Source organism: Anoplopoma fimbria, chromosome 11 (assembly GCF_027596085.1).
Source record: "Anoplopoma fimbria isolate UVic2021 breed Golden Eagle Sablefish chromosome 11, Afim_UVic_2022, whole genome shotgun sequence".
Lineage (NCBI taxonomy): Eukaryota > Metazoa > Chordata > Actinopteri > Perciformes > Anoplopomatidae > Anoplopoma > Anoplopoma fimbria.
The window spans coordinates 12,664,011-12,675,452 of NC_072459.1; the positions used below are offsets into that span (position 1 = coordinate 12,664,011).

At 42.3% G+C, this 11,442-nt stretch overlaps 3 protein-coding genes across 3 annotated transcripts; 2 read left to right on the forward strand and 1 right to left on the reverse strand.

The window, feature by feature from the left end:
- Positions 1–2,460: 2,460 nt before the first annotated feature.
- On the forward strand, positions 2,461–3,405 carry LOC129098331 (G-protein coupled receptor 183-like). The gene has a single exon (XM_054607329.1). The coding sequence runs from the start codon at positions 2,461–2,463 to the stop codon at positions 3,403–3,405; it is 945 nt and encodes a 314-aa protein (XP_054463304.1).
- Positions 3,406–4,601: 1,196 nt separating this feature from the next.
- LOC129098958 (zinc-binding protein A33) lies at positions 4,602–6,997 on the reverse strand. The gene is made up of 6 exons (XM_054608100.1): positions 6,455–6,997; positions 6,180–6,275; positions 5,856–6,086; positions 5,747–5,769; positions 5,546–5,664; positions 4,602–5,439 (listed from the first exon to the last, which is right to left on the reverse strand). Exons 1-6 carry the CDS (start codon positions 6,842–6,844, stop codon positions 4,901–4,903), a joined length of 1,398 nt encoding a protein of 465 aa, XP_054464075.1. The 5' UTR covers positions 6,845–6,997; the 3' UTR covers positions 4,602–4,900.
- Positions 6,998–8,484: 1,487 nt separating this feature from the next.
- On the forward strand, positions 8,485–11,110 carry tubb4bl (tubulin, beta 4B class IVb-like). The gene is made up of 4 exons (XM_054607991.1): positions 8,485–8,598; positions 9,393–9,501; positions 9,694–9,804; positions 9,899–11,110. Exons 1-4 carry the CDS (start codon positions 8,542–8,544, stop codon positions 10,954–10,956), a joined length of 1,335 nt encoding a protein of 444 aa, XP_054463966.1. The 5' UTR covers positions 8,485–8,541; the 3' UTR covers positions 10,957–11,110.
- Positions 11,111–11,442: the final 332 nt, after the last annotated feature.

Consider the following 11,442-nt stretch of genomic DNA (forward strand, 5'->3'; position numbering starts at 1 on the left):
CACCCCTGAAACACACACTGCATCATCTACACCGCACAGAAGAGTACTCGACACTGGTGAGTAACAACAATACACTTTTTTACCATTTTTAAAAAGCTGCACAGGTTAAATAGATTATATAGTTAGGTTTACAAAGTTTGTGTGTAATCAAAGTAGGTCAATCAATATTTGGCCTTTTAAAAGAGAGGCAGGACTGCTTAATTGTTGAATTTCAGTTTCATCAGTTTGACATTACTTGCTGAGATTAATAAAATACATTTACCTAATTAAGATTAATGTCAACCAATAAAGAACGTTTAACTCAACTTTGACAGTGTGCTAGAATTTTGTCTTTATTGGGTTTTCCTCACACCTCATGCTCTTTGCAACTTCAAAATCAGGGACTGGAAATATTTTCTCACATTTGAACAAATATCTTTATGCATGGAATTTTGTAGTAGAGTATTGAATGTGTCTGCAGCTGTTAAAGTTTTGCATTTTAAATCTTGAGTAAGAGCATCTATGTACTTTCATTTGAAATATTTTACAAAATCTGCAAAGATGTTTACGCTGAATTTATCCGTATTATTAATACTCAAACTACTTAATGCAAATGCAAGAAAATCAGATCAATACTTTTTTATTTACAATATAAGTGATTGCTAATAACAGGGTAGCCTTCCTGTAAGTCCTTTGGATAAAAGCGTCTGCTAAATGACTGTAATGTAATTATATATATATATATATATATATATATATATATATAGACACACAATGATTTGTCACTGTCAACAAGTTCCTTTTAGTGTGTGTATATATATATATAAACTTTTGTTTTGATTTATTATATCTAGCAGTTCTGCATAATATTCTGTTTTGTTTATTTCATTTTCTGAAGATATGCCTGAAGAAAAACAATTGATTTAAGTCTTCCATCTCCAGGGACGATCTTCTTGGCAAAGAGTTTTACTCCTCCGTCAGTGTGATTAGCCCCACAGGAGCGTGTGTGGCCTGAGGTGGAGCTGTCAGCAGAGAGAGGTGAGAAACACCGTCCACTGAGGGAGCAAAGGTCCAAATTAAAACCAGAATAGGTCCCTTGATGGCTGTACAAGGAACGATCACAGCCTCTGGCTCCAATAGTCCATTCAGTGGAGGGAGTTCAGGTGCAGTGCATGTTAAAGAAATACCATGCAAATATTGCAAATATCATGCAAAGCAGCCTGACTCAGAACCACAGCACAGGTGGAGAAGAGCCTGCATTATAAAAATCTTCCATTTGTGGTCCTCCTGAAGGGACAGAGACACTGAGCTCAAGAACACACAGAACTTCATATTACTTAACATGCACGACTAGTTAGGAACTGATACTACCAGAGTTTGAAACTTTGACCAATGCAGCTTGTGAGACATATTTGAAAACATTTTTACCATCATTAATGTTGCATTTTAGTTGCATTTAAGTGGATGTAATTTCATGATCTCTATTTCTGAACTAAAAATGTAGTGATCCAGTTTGTGCCGGTGGTTTCTGTACGATGTTAAAAATCACATAATAAATCCTGACTCAGAACCGATGACAATAATCCTGCAGCACAGAAAAAAAACCTCTTAGGAAAATATATGATAAATGCCTGATCATGACTGATTTATACTGCTTCCTGCAGCAGTGCTTCTCACACATAACTAGCATTAATAAATTTAAGACAGGAAATGGAGAAAGAGGAAGAGATTTATATGAATCACTGGAGAAGCCCCAGAGTGTTCCAGTTTTATAGTTGATTGAATCCTAAATATCAAATGGAAGTAGATTTATCAAAGATCACATGTTATTTTATGTTTTCTCTTTTTAATTCATCCAGTCCAGAATTTAGCTAAATGTCAAAAAACAGGCTTTTAAGAGCTGCAGGAAATTACCAAATTATCCTATGCCCTTACCAACAGTAGTAAGTAAAGGCAGAAAGTAATTGTCTAAGGGCAGAGTATGAACCTTACCATTTTTATTTGGGATAAGTTGCCCTTTTATTCTGCTGTGAGAGGGCGGGGCCTTTAGTATTAGTCCCTTAAGCGAGTTAGATGTCCCTACATACAGGGCGCTCTTCCCAGAGGAAGGTCCAGGCAGACACAATAACAAGATAACAGCCTGAAGAGAAGCCCTGACAGTGTTTGTTACGTGTTTTTTGTTGCTCTCCGTGAAGCGTCTCGATTTACTCTGGGGTTAGTTTAGCTCTACTGAGAATAAGCTTCTCAGCAGATTAGAAACAAGGACTCTGATGAACACTTTGTTTGATGTGACACCAGGCTGAATCATTTGTGCTGAGCTAGAAAACAAGATTAAGTACGAGTCCCCTTGATAAACACCTGCCTTTAAAGGGAAATTGTATTGTGTGTGTGAGTGAACATGTTAAACCCTCAACACCACTCTTATTCTTCTCCCATCAGAGTCATTTTAACAGAATCATGGAGGGAAACGTATCTTGGCCAATGACCTCAACCTCTCTCCCGACGCCACTCCCTCTCAATACCATCGCTGACATCAATGCCACAGCGAAGCCCTTCAGTGTGTTTGAAGGCTGCGAACATCTGGTGGAAGGCATTCTCTTTGACCTGGCCATACAGTGCATCAATGTAGTCGTGGGGATCCCGGCCAACTTGCTTGTCATTGCAATCCTCATCCACAGTCGCAAAACTCCCACAACCTCCGACATATTCTTGGGCTGCCTTGCTTTCATGGATATCTACTTCGGTGCCATGACCCCTCTCAGCTTAATTAACCTTTACCACTGGCATAGCAAAGAGGTGTGGTCTGCGCTTAAGTTTTCCTACGGTGTAAAAGACACGAGCGGGCCACTGTTCCTCTCCTGCATCTGCCTAGATCGCTTTGTGGCTGTGCTCTTTCCTGTCATGTTTGGTCAGTTCAAACCCACCAAGTACAGGTTGAGCCTCTCAGTGCTGGTGTTATGCCTCACCTTTGCCTACTCTGCAGCCAAAGTTGTGGGAGGCCTCCCCAACTTCGAGAAGGTGTTCACCGGTGAGATCCTTGCGACATTTAGTTGGATGATGTTGTGCAATGGGTGCATCCTGTGGGCCCTGAAGAGGTCCCGCGGTGCAGGGAAAGACGAGATGCACCCCATGAAGAAGAAAGCCTTCAAGATGGTGCTGTCCATACTTTGTATCATTGTGTTTAACTACCTGCCACCTGTAGCACTGTTTCCTTTTGAGGACTATTACTCCCCTGATGTGTTTCGCTGCTATGTGCAGCCTGTGGGCTTCGCTTTCCTCAACATCAGCAGCACCTTCCAGCCGCTTGTCTATCTATCTCGCCTTGAGAAGCTGCCTTTCCTCTCAGACACCTGCGTTAAGAAGTGCTGCAACTGTGTCTCCGCAGAGAACACAGAAACCCCACCTGCACAAAACCCATCTGCTTAAGTAAAGAAGACCTTATACATATATTTAACATTGTAGATGTACTGTTTAACATGTGTCTCTAAAAAGGAGATGTGAGAGAAGGAACTGAATACTGTTTTCATGTTTCCTTTTTTTGTGACTTGTCTTTAATTATATTTTTTTCCAAATATATGATCGCAATCCTGAAAAAAGACACGATTGAAAAAAAATACTGAAAACATCAACGAATCAATAAGTGGAAAATCACCATTTTTATTTGATATTTTCAAAAACTGATGATGTTCAGGGAGATTCATGCTTTATGTGTTCAATGTAGTCTGATGAAAACCAAATTATTTGTTTGACTTTGGCACCATCATGTGTACAAAAGAGACCAAACCACGGAACTGAACAGTGTAATCCTGGGGTTGCCAGCTAGAGCCATTTAAAAAAAAATCTAGACAAGGGATTGATTTGATTATATTTCTAATAAATTATGCTTTGCTATTGCATATCCTAGTTTTAACACTAGATTTTGACTAAATTCAGTTGAATTATTATCTCTGTCTTAACCTCTTGGCACAGAATCCAATATTTTACCATTTCTGCTTGTTCTGTTTGCTACATTTTGCTACAATATGCATTTCTTAAAGTGCGGGGTGCTTAACAGCTTAGAAACATCTCCCTCAACTTTATATTGTTAATCATCAATAGAAGAATCATTTAACACCTGCACAGCAGCATCATTAATTTGGATGTAAGTCACAGGCAATTCAAAATAACATAAAATAAAGAAAGCTCTTGCTGCACACCAAACCCCAGTTATGAACCAACCTAAAACTTTTTCAAATGTATGTAAACATTTTCATCTCATGCACATGTGCTCTCCCCTCTTCCACCACAGTGAGCAATGTATATTTAGCCATATATATTAGCACTTTTGCCATTAAAGGAATAGTTTTACATTTTGGGAAATGTGCTTATATGTTTTGGTTGCTTTGATTTAGATTTCAAGCCAATTCAATATAGCCCAAAATCAACCGCCTCACAGTGTGTACAGTGTAGTTGGAGGCAGCAGCTGGTTAGCTTAGCTTAGTTTAGCTTAGCGCAAAGGATGGAAACTGAGGCAAAAAACTAGCCTGGCTCTGTCTCAAGGTTTAACACTTAAACTTTGTTCAGATTAAAGAAACAAGATTGAATTACTGCTAGAAGAGCCAGTCTAGCTGTTGTCCCCTGTTTTCAGGATTTATGCTATGCTAAGTTTAGCTAACCGTAAGTAGATTCTTAATTGTTGTACAGACATGTGAGTGTTATCAATGTTCTTATCTATCTCTCAGCAGAAGATTTATTTAAGGAGGAATAAGTAGCAAAAATATGTTTTTGTAGCAGCAAAATTACTTGGATGAGTAATACTTATTTAAGAGAAATTAACATTACATCCAATCAATCCATTGATCCAAACTTAAAATTGTTTGTCATCCATCAAAATAGGACTGGGATCATATTTTCCTTCATAATTAATAAATCCTTCATCCACTCATTGACGCAACATCGTGACAAGTACCTTCTCTGGCATTATTCTCAATGGATGACTGCTCTGTGTATAAAAATATGGAAGTAAAGTTTCCGTGAACATGTGTGTGAATGCAAAAATGAGTGTGTCATCAGCAGGGTCAAAGAAAGACACCACCCCTTTGTTGTAATCCAGTTGCACTTTGACTTGTGTTGGCGCTGTTGTAACTGTAAGTGTGGTGGGCGGGGAGGTCATTGCCCTGAACTCTCCGTCCCGGAAACACAAAGTCCAGAATCCGTTCTCAGGGCGAGCAGAGATCTCACAGTCCCTAGACACAGAAGAAGAGGCCACGCCCAGGAGCCAGTCCTGATTACTTCCTGTTTCCACCACCCAGTGGTGGCTTCCTGAACCCAGCGCGGCCATGCCTACAACTTCAGCGCTCATGTGGAAGCGCTCTGGGTTGTCAGGGCAACAGCTGTGCTGCTTTGAGTAGTGGAGGGAAGTGAGTTTGTCAGACAGGATGAGGCAGGGGTGTGCTGTGTTTGGGTCCAAAATAACAGGAGCTAAAAGACAGGATATAAGTAGAAAGGTTGATATATTAGACGGGGTTGTACAATTCTAAGCTTTCGGCCTCTGAACCTGAAGAAAATAACAATAACATGTACTCACTATAGTCAATGTGTTCCAGCATTTTCTCCAAGACTTTAAACTTTAGGTTGCAGAGATGCTTGGTCACATCAATCAGTAACCCGGACATGTTGTCTGAACCAAAGGCTGTGCTTTTTTCTCTGTGATAAAAACAGATATCTTATGCTGAGAATATGTGATAATCAACACAAAGAGTGTAAATTCACATCTTTGTTGACCTACCTGTCCTGAATGTCTTTGAAATTCTGGAAAAAAAAAAAAAACACAGTGATGGGGGGGAAGCTTTTGGGAACAATGATTAAAAAGTTGATGTGTACATGACTGTGCGAACCTTCAACAAGGTAATATCGTCCTCTTTCAGCTGCTCCTGTATGACTGAGATGGTCTCTGTGAATGACAGCACCTCTGCAGAAAGTTCTTTAATCTTATCCTTCATTCCTGCAATCTTCTCTTCCTCCTCTTTCTTCACAGCCGCTATTCTGTCCGACTCCTCTTGGTAGAGGGCTTGATGGATCTCCTCAAAATGGCTCTTGATAAGTTTCTGTGTTTCCAGTGCCTGACTCTGAGTGAGATGATTGCAAATTGTGGTTTATTTAACCAGATTTATTATTTTTTGAATTCATAATCAAAACTCCTGTCAGCTCATCACAGTTACCTTGATGTACTTGAACACGCCTGTGGAGGTCTTGTGAATTCTTTTGAGGCTGTCCACTTTATCTTGCAAGTTCTTGAGGGATAAAGCAAGCTCATCCTGGAAATCAAGCAGCAAAGAGCAGAAATAGCTTTAAAATGTTTGCATATTTTGAATGCTTCAGATAAAGATAATATTGTGGAACACAACTAGAACAGACTAGTGGGGCAGCATTCTAGCTTTAGGCGTCACCTTGAACACTTAGCTGGGAAACACAATGATATAATTATTTGCCTCACCTTGCAGTCCAGCACTGCCTCCTCTATAGGTGAGCAGTCGTGACTCTTGTGCAGTTTAGAAGACTGGCACACCACACAGATAGGCTGTTTGTCAACGAGGCAAAAGAGTTTTAACTTCTCCCCGTGCAGAATGCAGTTCATCTTCTCTTCCGCCAGCGCCGAATTCCCCCTGGCCTGCAAAAGAGCCTCACAGACATTTCTCAGAGCCAAATTGGTGGGAGGACTGGCCTTGGAGGCTTTCTTCCTGCATACTGGACACACACGTAACCCTGTTTCCCAACAGCGCTTCAGACAGCTCCTGCAGAAGCTGTGGCTACATGACAGCAAAACAGGGTCCGTAAAGATGTCACAGCATATTGGGCATGTGAGATCCTCTTCTGGGAGTGACATGATCTTCAGCTTGTCATGTAGGGAATCCACAGTCCAAAAAAAGCATAAGTCCCCAAGTTTAGGTCCTTAATGGTTCCTCTGTCAACAAATAATTTAGCGTGCCCAGTTAGACTTGTCCCCTGAAAGCCTCGGAGCGCACAAACAGGCTGTCTATTGTCTTGACATGAAGTCGCAAATGCTCTTGGTTTTCCTGTGCACGACTTTTGTGGGAGTAACTCAGATCATGCAGCACTCAGAAACAACACTGTATGTGGCCGTGTTTGGAAACAGGAAATCAAGCCCCATTGGCCAGGTTTTGGATAGCTTAAAACTTGGTAAGTTTGCTAACTGCATGTTTGGAATGTCATATTTCAGGATATGTATGTGAATGTTCCAGTGTTGACATTCATGTTAGCGGCACAAAGCAGCACACTAGCAAATGCTTTTAACTTACTTATTCATTTACAGTGTGGTTAGCAATTTACCATTAAAAGAGGGGTTGGTCAGGTAAAAACAATGTACTGCAACTCATTTCATACATTAGGGAATTCAGTGACTGCAGCATTATTGCCTAACTGTGTTCACAGTGAGGTTCCTATCTTTTAGCGGGGGAGTTTTAACGCGGACTGGTTAAACCAGCTCGATCAGAAGGAGGTTTTTCACTGTACTAACAAGTAACCTATGAAAACGTCTTGTTAATGTACTGCATTCTACATAAGACCGATTAATTATAATACTGGTTGTTATAGTATATGTTTATTGGATTATAAATATGCATGTGCGTCAGATAATTTATGGTCTTCTTGATGATTTACACAATAACACACAACGTTTATGCAGCAGGTTGATAGGGAACGGAGGATTTATTTTTTCATCTTCTTCTCTGACAGAGACACTCCAATCCAAGAAATGCAGAATGTGAAATAGTAGGGAAGTTTGTACTAAGTAGCCTGTTACTTTGGAAGATAGCCCTTTGATTTGTGTAATTCTGAATTTTGCACAAAATGAGGAATGTGGATTGGAAGCACATGACTTATTTTATCTGCCCATCCCTTTAACTTGAGTTCTTATGTAACCATACATTTCAATGTGTTCCATTTTGATTGTAAGAACTAAGAACGAAAGTACTTTTAAAGGAAGTAGAGCACATCTTTGATCAGAAGGAATGTGCTGATAAGCAAAACTAACACTCTTACATGCCTGCAAATTATCGGTCTGTCTTTATTCCTTTCCCCCTGTTTGAACATGCAAACCTCATGGCACAGAAACATTCACAATACCGTGAGATAATACCAGGTGTATATTTTCACAGGAATTCTTCATTCTCCAGTTGATATATTTAATATATTGCTGTACTATTCACCGTGAAAACTGCACATCAGTGTGACCTTGTGTGTGTTTTTGTGCCCGTGTGTGTTTGCGTGTGCGTTTGGAGAGTTCACCAAGTTCGTGAGAATAATGAGAATCTTATTGATGACTGATGCAGCTCCCAGCACCCTATCCGCCATTTCCACGGGTCTTGGTCCCTCCCTCTCTCCTCCGGTCTTTGGGTACCATGGCGATGACGTCACGTTGCACCACCGATTCGGCCCAGTAGACGGTCTCAGAGGCGGTGCAAAGTAATATCTGACGATCGACCGCAGGAACCATCATCCTGTGAATCTCTGCTGCCCAGTTTGCCATCTGCTCGACTATACTCGTATCAATTTGTCGGAAAAATGCGAGAAATTGTGCATTTGCAGGCCGGTCAGTGCGGAAACCAGATCGGAGCTAAGGTATTCTTCTGATTTCCTTTTTTTCTGTTTGTTTTGTCATTCTGGTTAAACTTGTGCAGGCGAGGATCTCCTCCAAGAATTCTCTAGAATAAACCCAATGGGGGATTCATCTCTTGATTGAAGCTTCATGTAATGAATACACATTAAAATCGTTGATGATTCGGATTCATTAATATTCTGTGCAGGGCTTACATTGGACTCAAGATTCGTGCACACATTGATTTGCGTTTTAATTGTGCAACAGACAAACATATTCGAAAATTAATAATTGCATTCAAAAGTTAGTGTTTGACAATTCCAATTTATTGTGAATTATATGAAGGATTGACGGTCGTAGTAATGTAACCTTATGTAGCTGTAGTAGCACCCCCCCCTCCTCCTCCTCCTCCTTTATGACCTCTTTTTAACTATAATTCTTTTCAAACCAATTCCAGTGGGAAAACGCCTGATTTCACACCAATTCATTTTTCTTTTTTCATTTGACATTGCCGTGATTACATATTTAGTAATTTCAAGTTTGTTGAATAGTACAGCGTGTTCTCATAGCATCGAAGAGACTGTCATCTGCTTGGTTACTCCAGAGACAGTCTGCAGTTTAGAATTAAAGACTGCTCCTCCGACCTGCATTCAATTAGAGAATTGTAGTCATTGCAGCTTTGCATGTTTAAAAACAGATTAATGTGCCATTGAAGGGAACCCGGGTACTGTTACCCAATTTCATCATATTCAATTATTTGTATCATTTTGTATCTATATTGACATCCGTCTCTCCCTCATCTCCTTCCTCGTCTCAGTTCTGGGAGGTGATCAGTGATGAGCACGGCATTGATCCCACTGGTGCATACCACGGAGACAGCGATCTGCAGCTAGACAGAATCAGCGTCTATTACAATGAGGCCACAGGTAAGCTACAGAATCAGCTATAACACAGCAGAGCGAACTGAACAATTCGTCTTCTTCCCTCATCTAACCAGCTCTGCTTCTATGAGAAATGATTTGCATGTACTTTTGTGTGTTACATTAAACGCATCATGCTCGACAAGCTTGTAAGATTCACCGGAAATGACGCTGTCGATTCATTCGGCCTGGTTTCAGGTGGAAAGTATGTGCCCCGAGCCATCCTGGTGGACCTGGAGCCTGGTACGATGGATTCAGTCAGGTCCGGTCCCTTCGGGCAGATCTTCAGACCCGACAACTTTGTCTTTGGTAAGCTATGTGAACACTTACCTGTTATCACATCCATGAAAATAGCTTCTTTGTGTTTCCTATATCAATTGAAATGTGATACTCTTGACTACAGGACAGAGTGGAGCTGGAAACAACTGGGCCAAGGGCCACTACACGGAGGGAGCCGAGCTGGTGGACTCCGTCCTCGATGTCGTGAGGAAAGAGGCCGAGAGCTGCGATAGCCTCCAGGGCTTCCAGCTCACTCACTCCCTGGGTGGCGGTACCGGCTCCGGCATGGGCACCCTGCTCATCAGCAAGATCCGCGAGGAGTACCCCGACCGCATCATGAACACCTTCAGCGTGGTGCCTTCGCCCAAGGTGTCGGACACCGTGGTGGAGCCTTACAACGCAACTCTCTCCGTCCACCAGCTGGTAGAGAACACAGATGAGACCTACTGCATTGACAATGAGGCTCTCTATGATATCTGCTTCCGCACACTTAAACTCACCACCCCTACCTATGGGGATCTAAACCATCTGGTGTCCGCCACCATGAGCGGGGTGACCACATGTCTGCGTTTCCCCGGCCAGCTCAACGCCGACCTCCGTAAACTAGCGGTCAACATGGTGCCCTTCCCCCGCCTGCACTTCTTCATGCCAGGCTTCGCCCCTCTCACCAGCCGGGGCAGCCAGCAGTACCGCGCCCTGTCCGTGCCCGAGCTCACCCAGCAGATGTTCGACGCCAAGAACATGATGGCCGCCTGCGACCCGCGTCACGGCCGCTACCTCACCGTGGCCGCCGTGTTCAGGGGCCGCATGTCCATGAAGGAGGTGGACGAGCAGATGTTGAATGTGCAGAACAAGAACAGCAGCTACTTCGTCGAATGGATCCCCAACAACGTGAAGACGGCCGTCTGCGACATCCCACCCCGGGGCCTCAAAATGGCCGCCACCTTTATCGGCAACAGCACAGCCATCCAGGAGCTGTTCAAGCGTATCTCCGAGCAGTTCACCGCCATGTTCCGCCGTAAGGCCTTCCTCCACTGGTACACTGGTGAGGGCATGGATGAGATGGAGTTCACAGAGGCGGAGAGCAACATGAACGACCTGGTGTCTGAGTACCAGCAGTACCAGGACGCCACCGCCGAGGAGGGCGAGTTTGAGGAAGAGGGAGAGGAGTCAGTGGCCTAAAACCTCGTCCTGGCCAGCTGCCAAACCTCATTTTAACTCCCCCATCCCCCAAATCCATCCCTTTCATCCCTCTTCATCTGGAATTAAAAACGTTCACCATTTAGACCCCTCTAGTGTTAGACATCAACGGTACTGATGCTAGTGACGTTTTTGTTTAAAATGTTTTTGTATGTTGTGAATGCACTGACTTTTTGGCATCCTTACATCTGTCCTCTCACTGCCTTGCGGGAGTGATTTTAACTGTGAAGCCTGGAAATTGGAGGGTGAATAAAATCTGATTAAAAGGTCACTTTAACTGCCTCTGAGTTTTTTATTGATTAACATAATGTGTGATCTATCTACAGTACTTACTGCACTCAAGTGTCTGTCCTGCAACGTGCAGACAAGTGAAGTAAGTCTCATCTTGAGGGTATGGCCCCCTGGGAGGATCAAAATATGTGTTTATCAAACTATACTTCTGTTTAAATACTGAATTCTTGGTAGCAT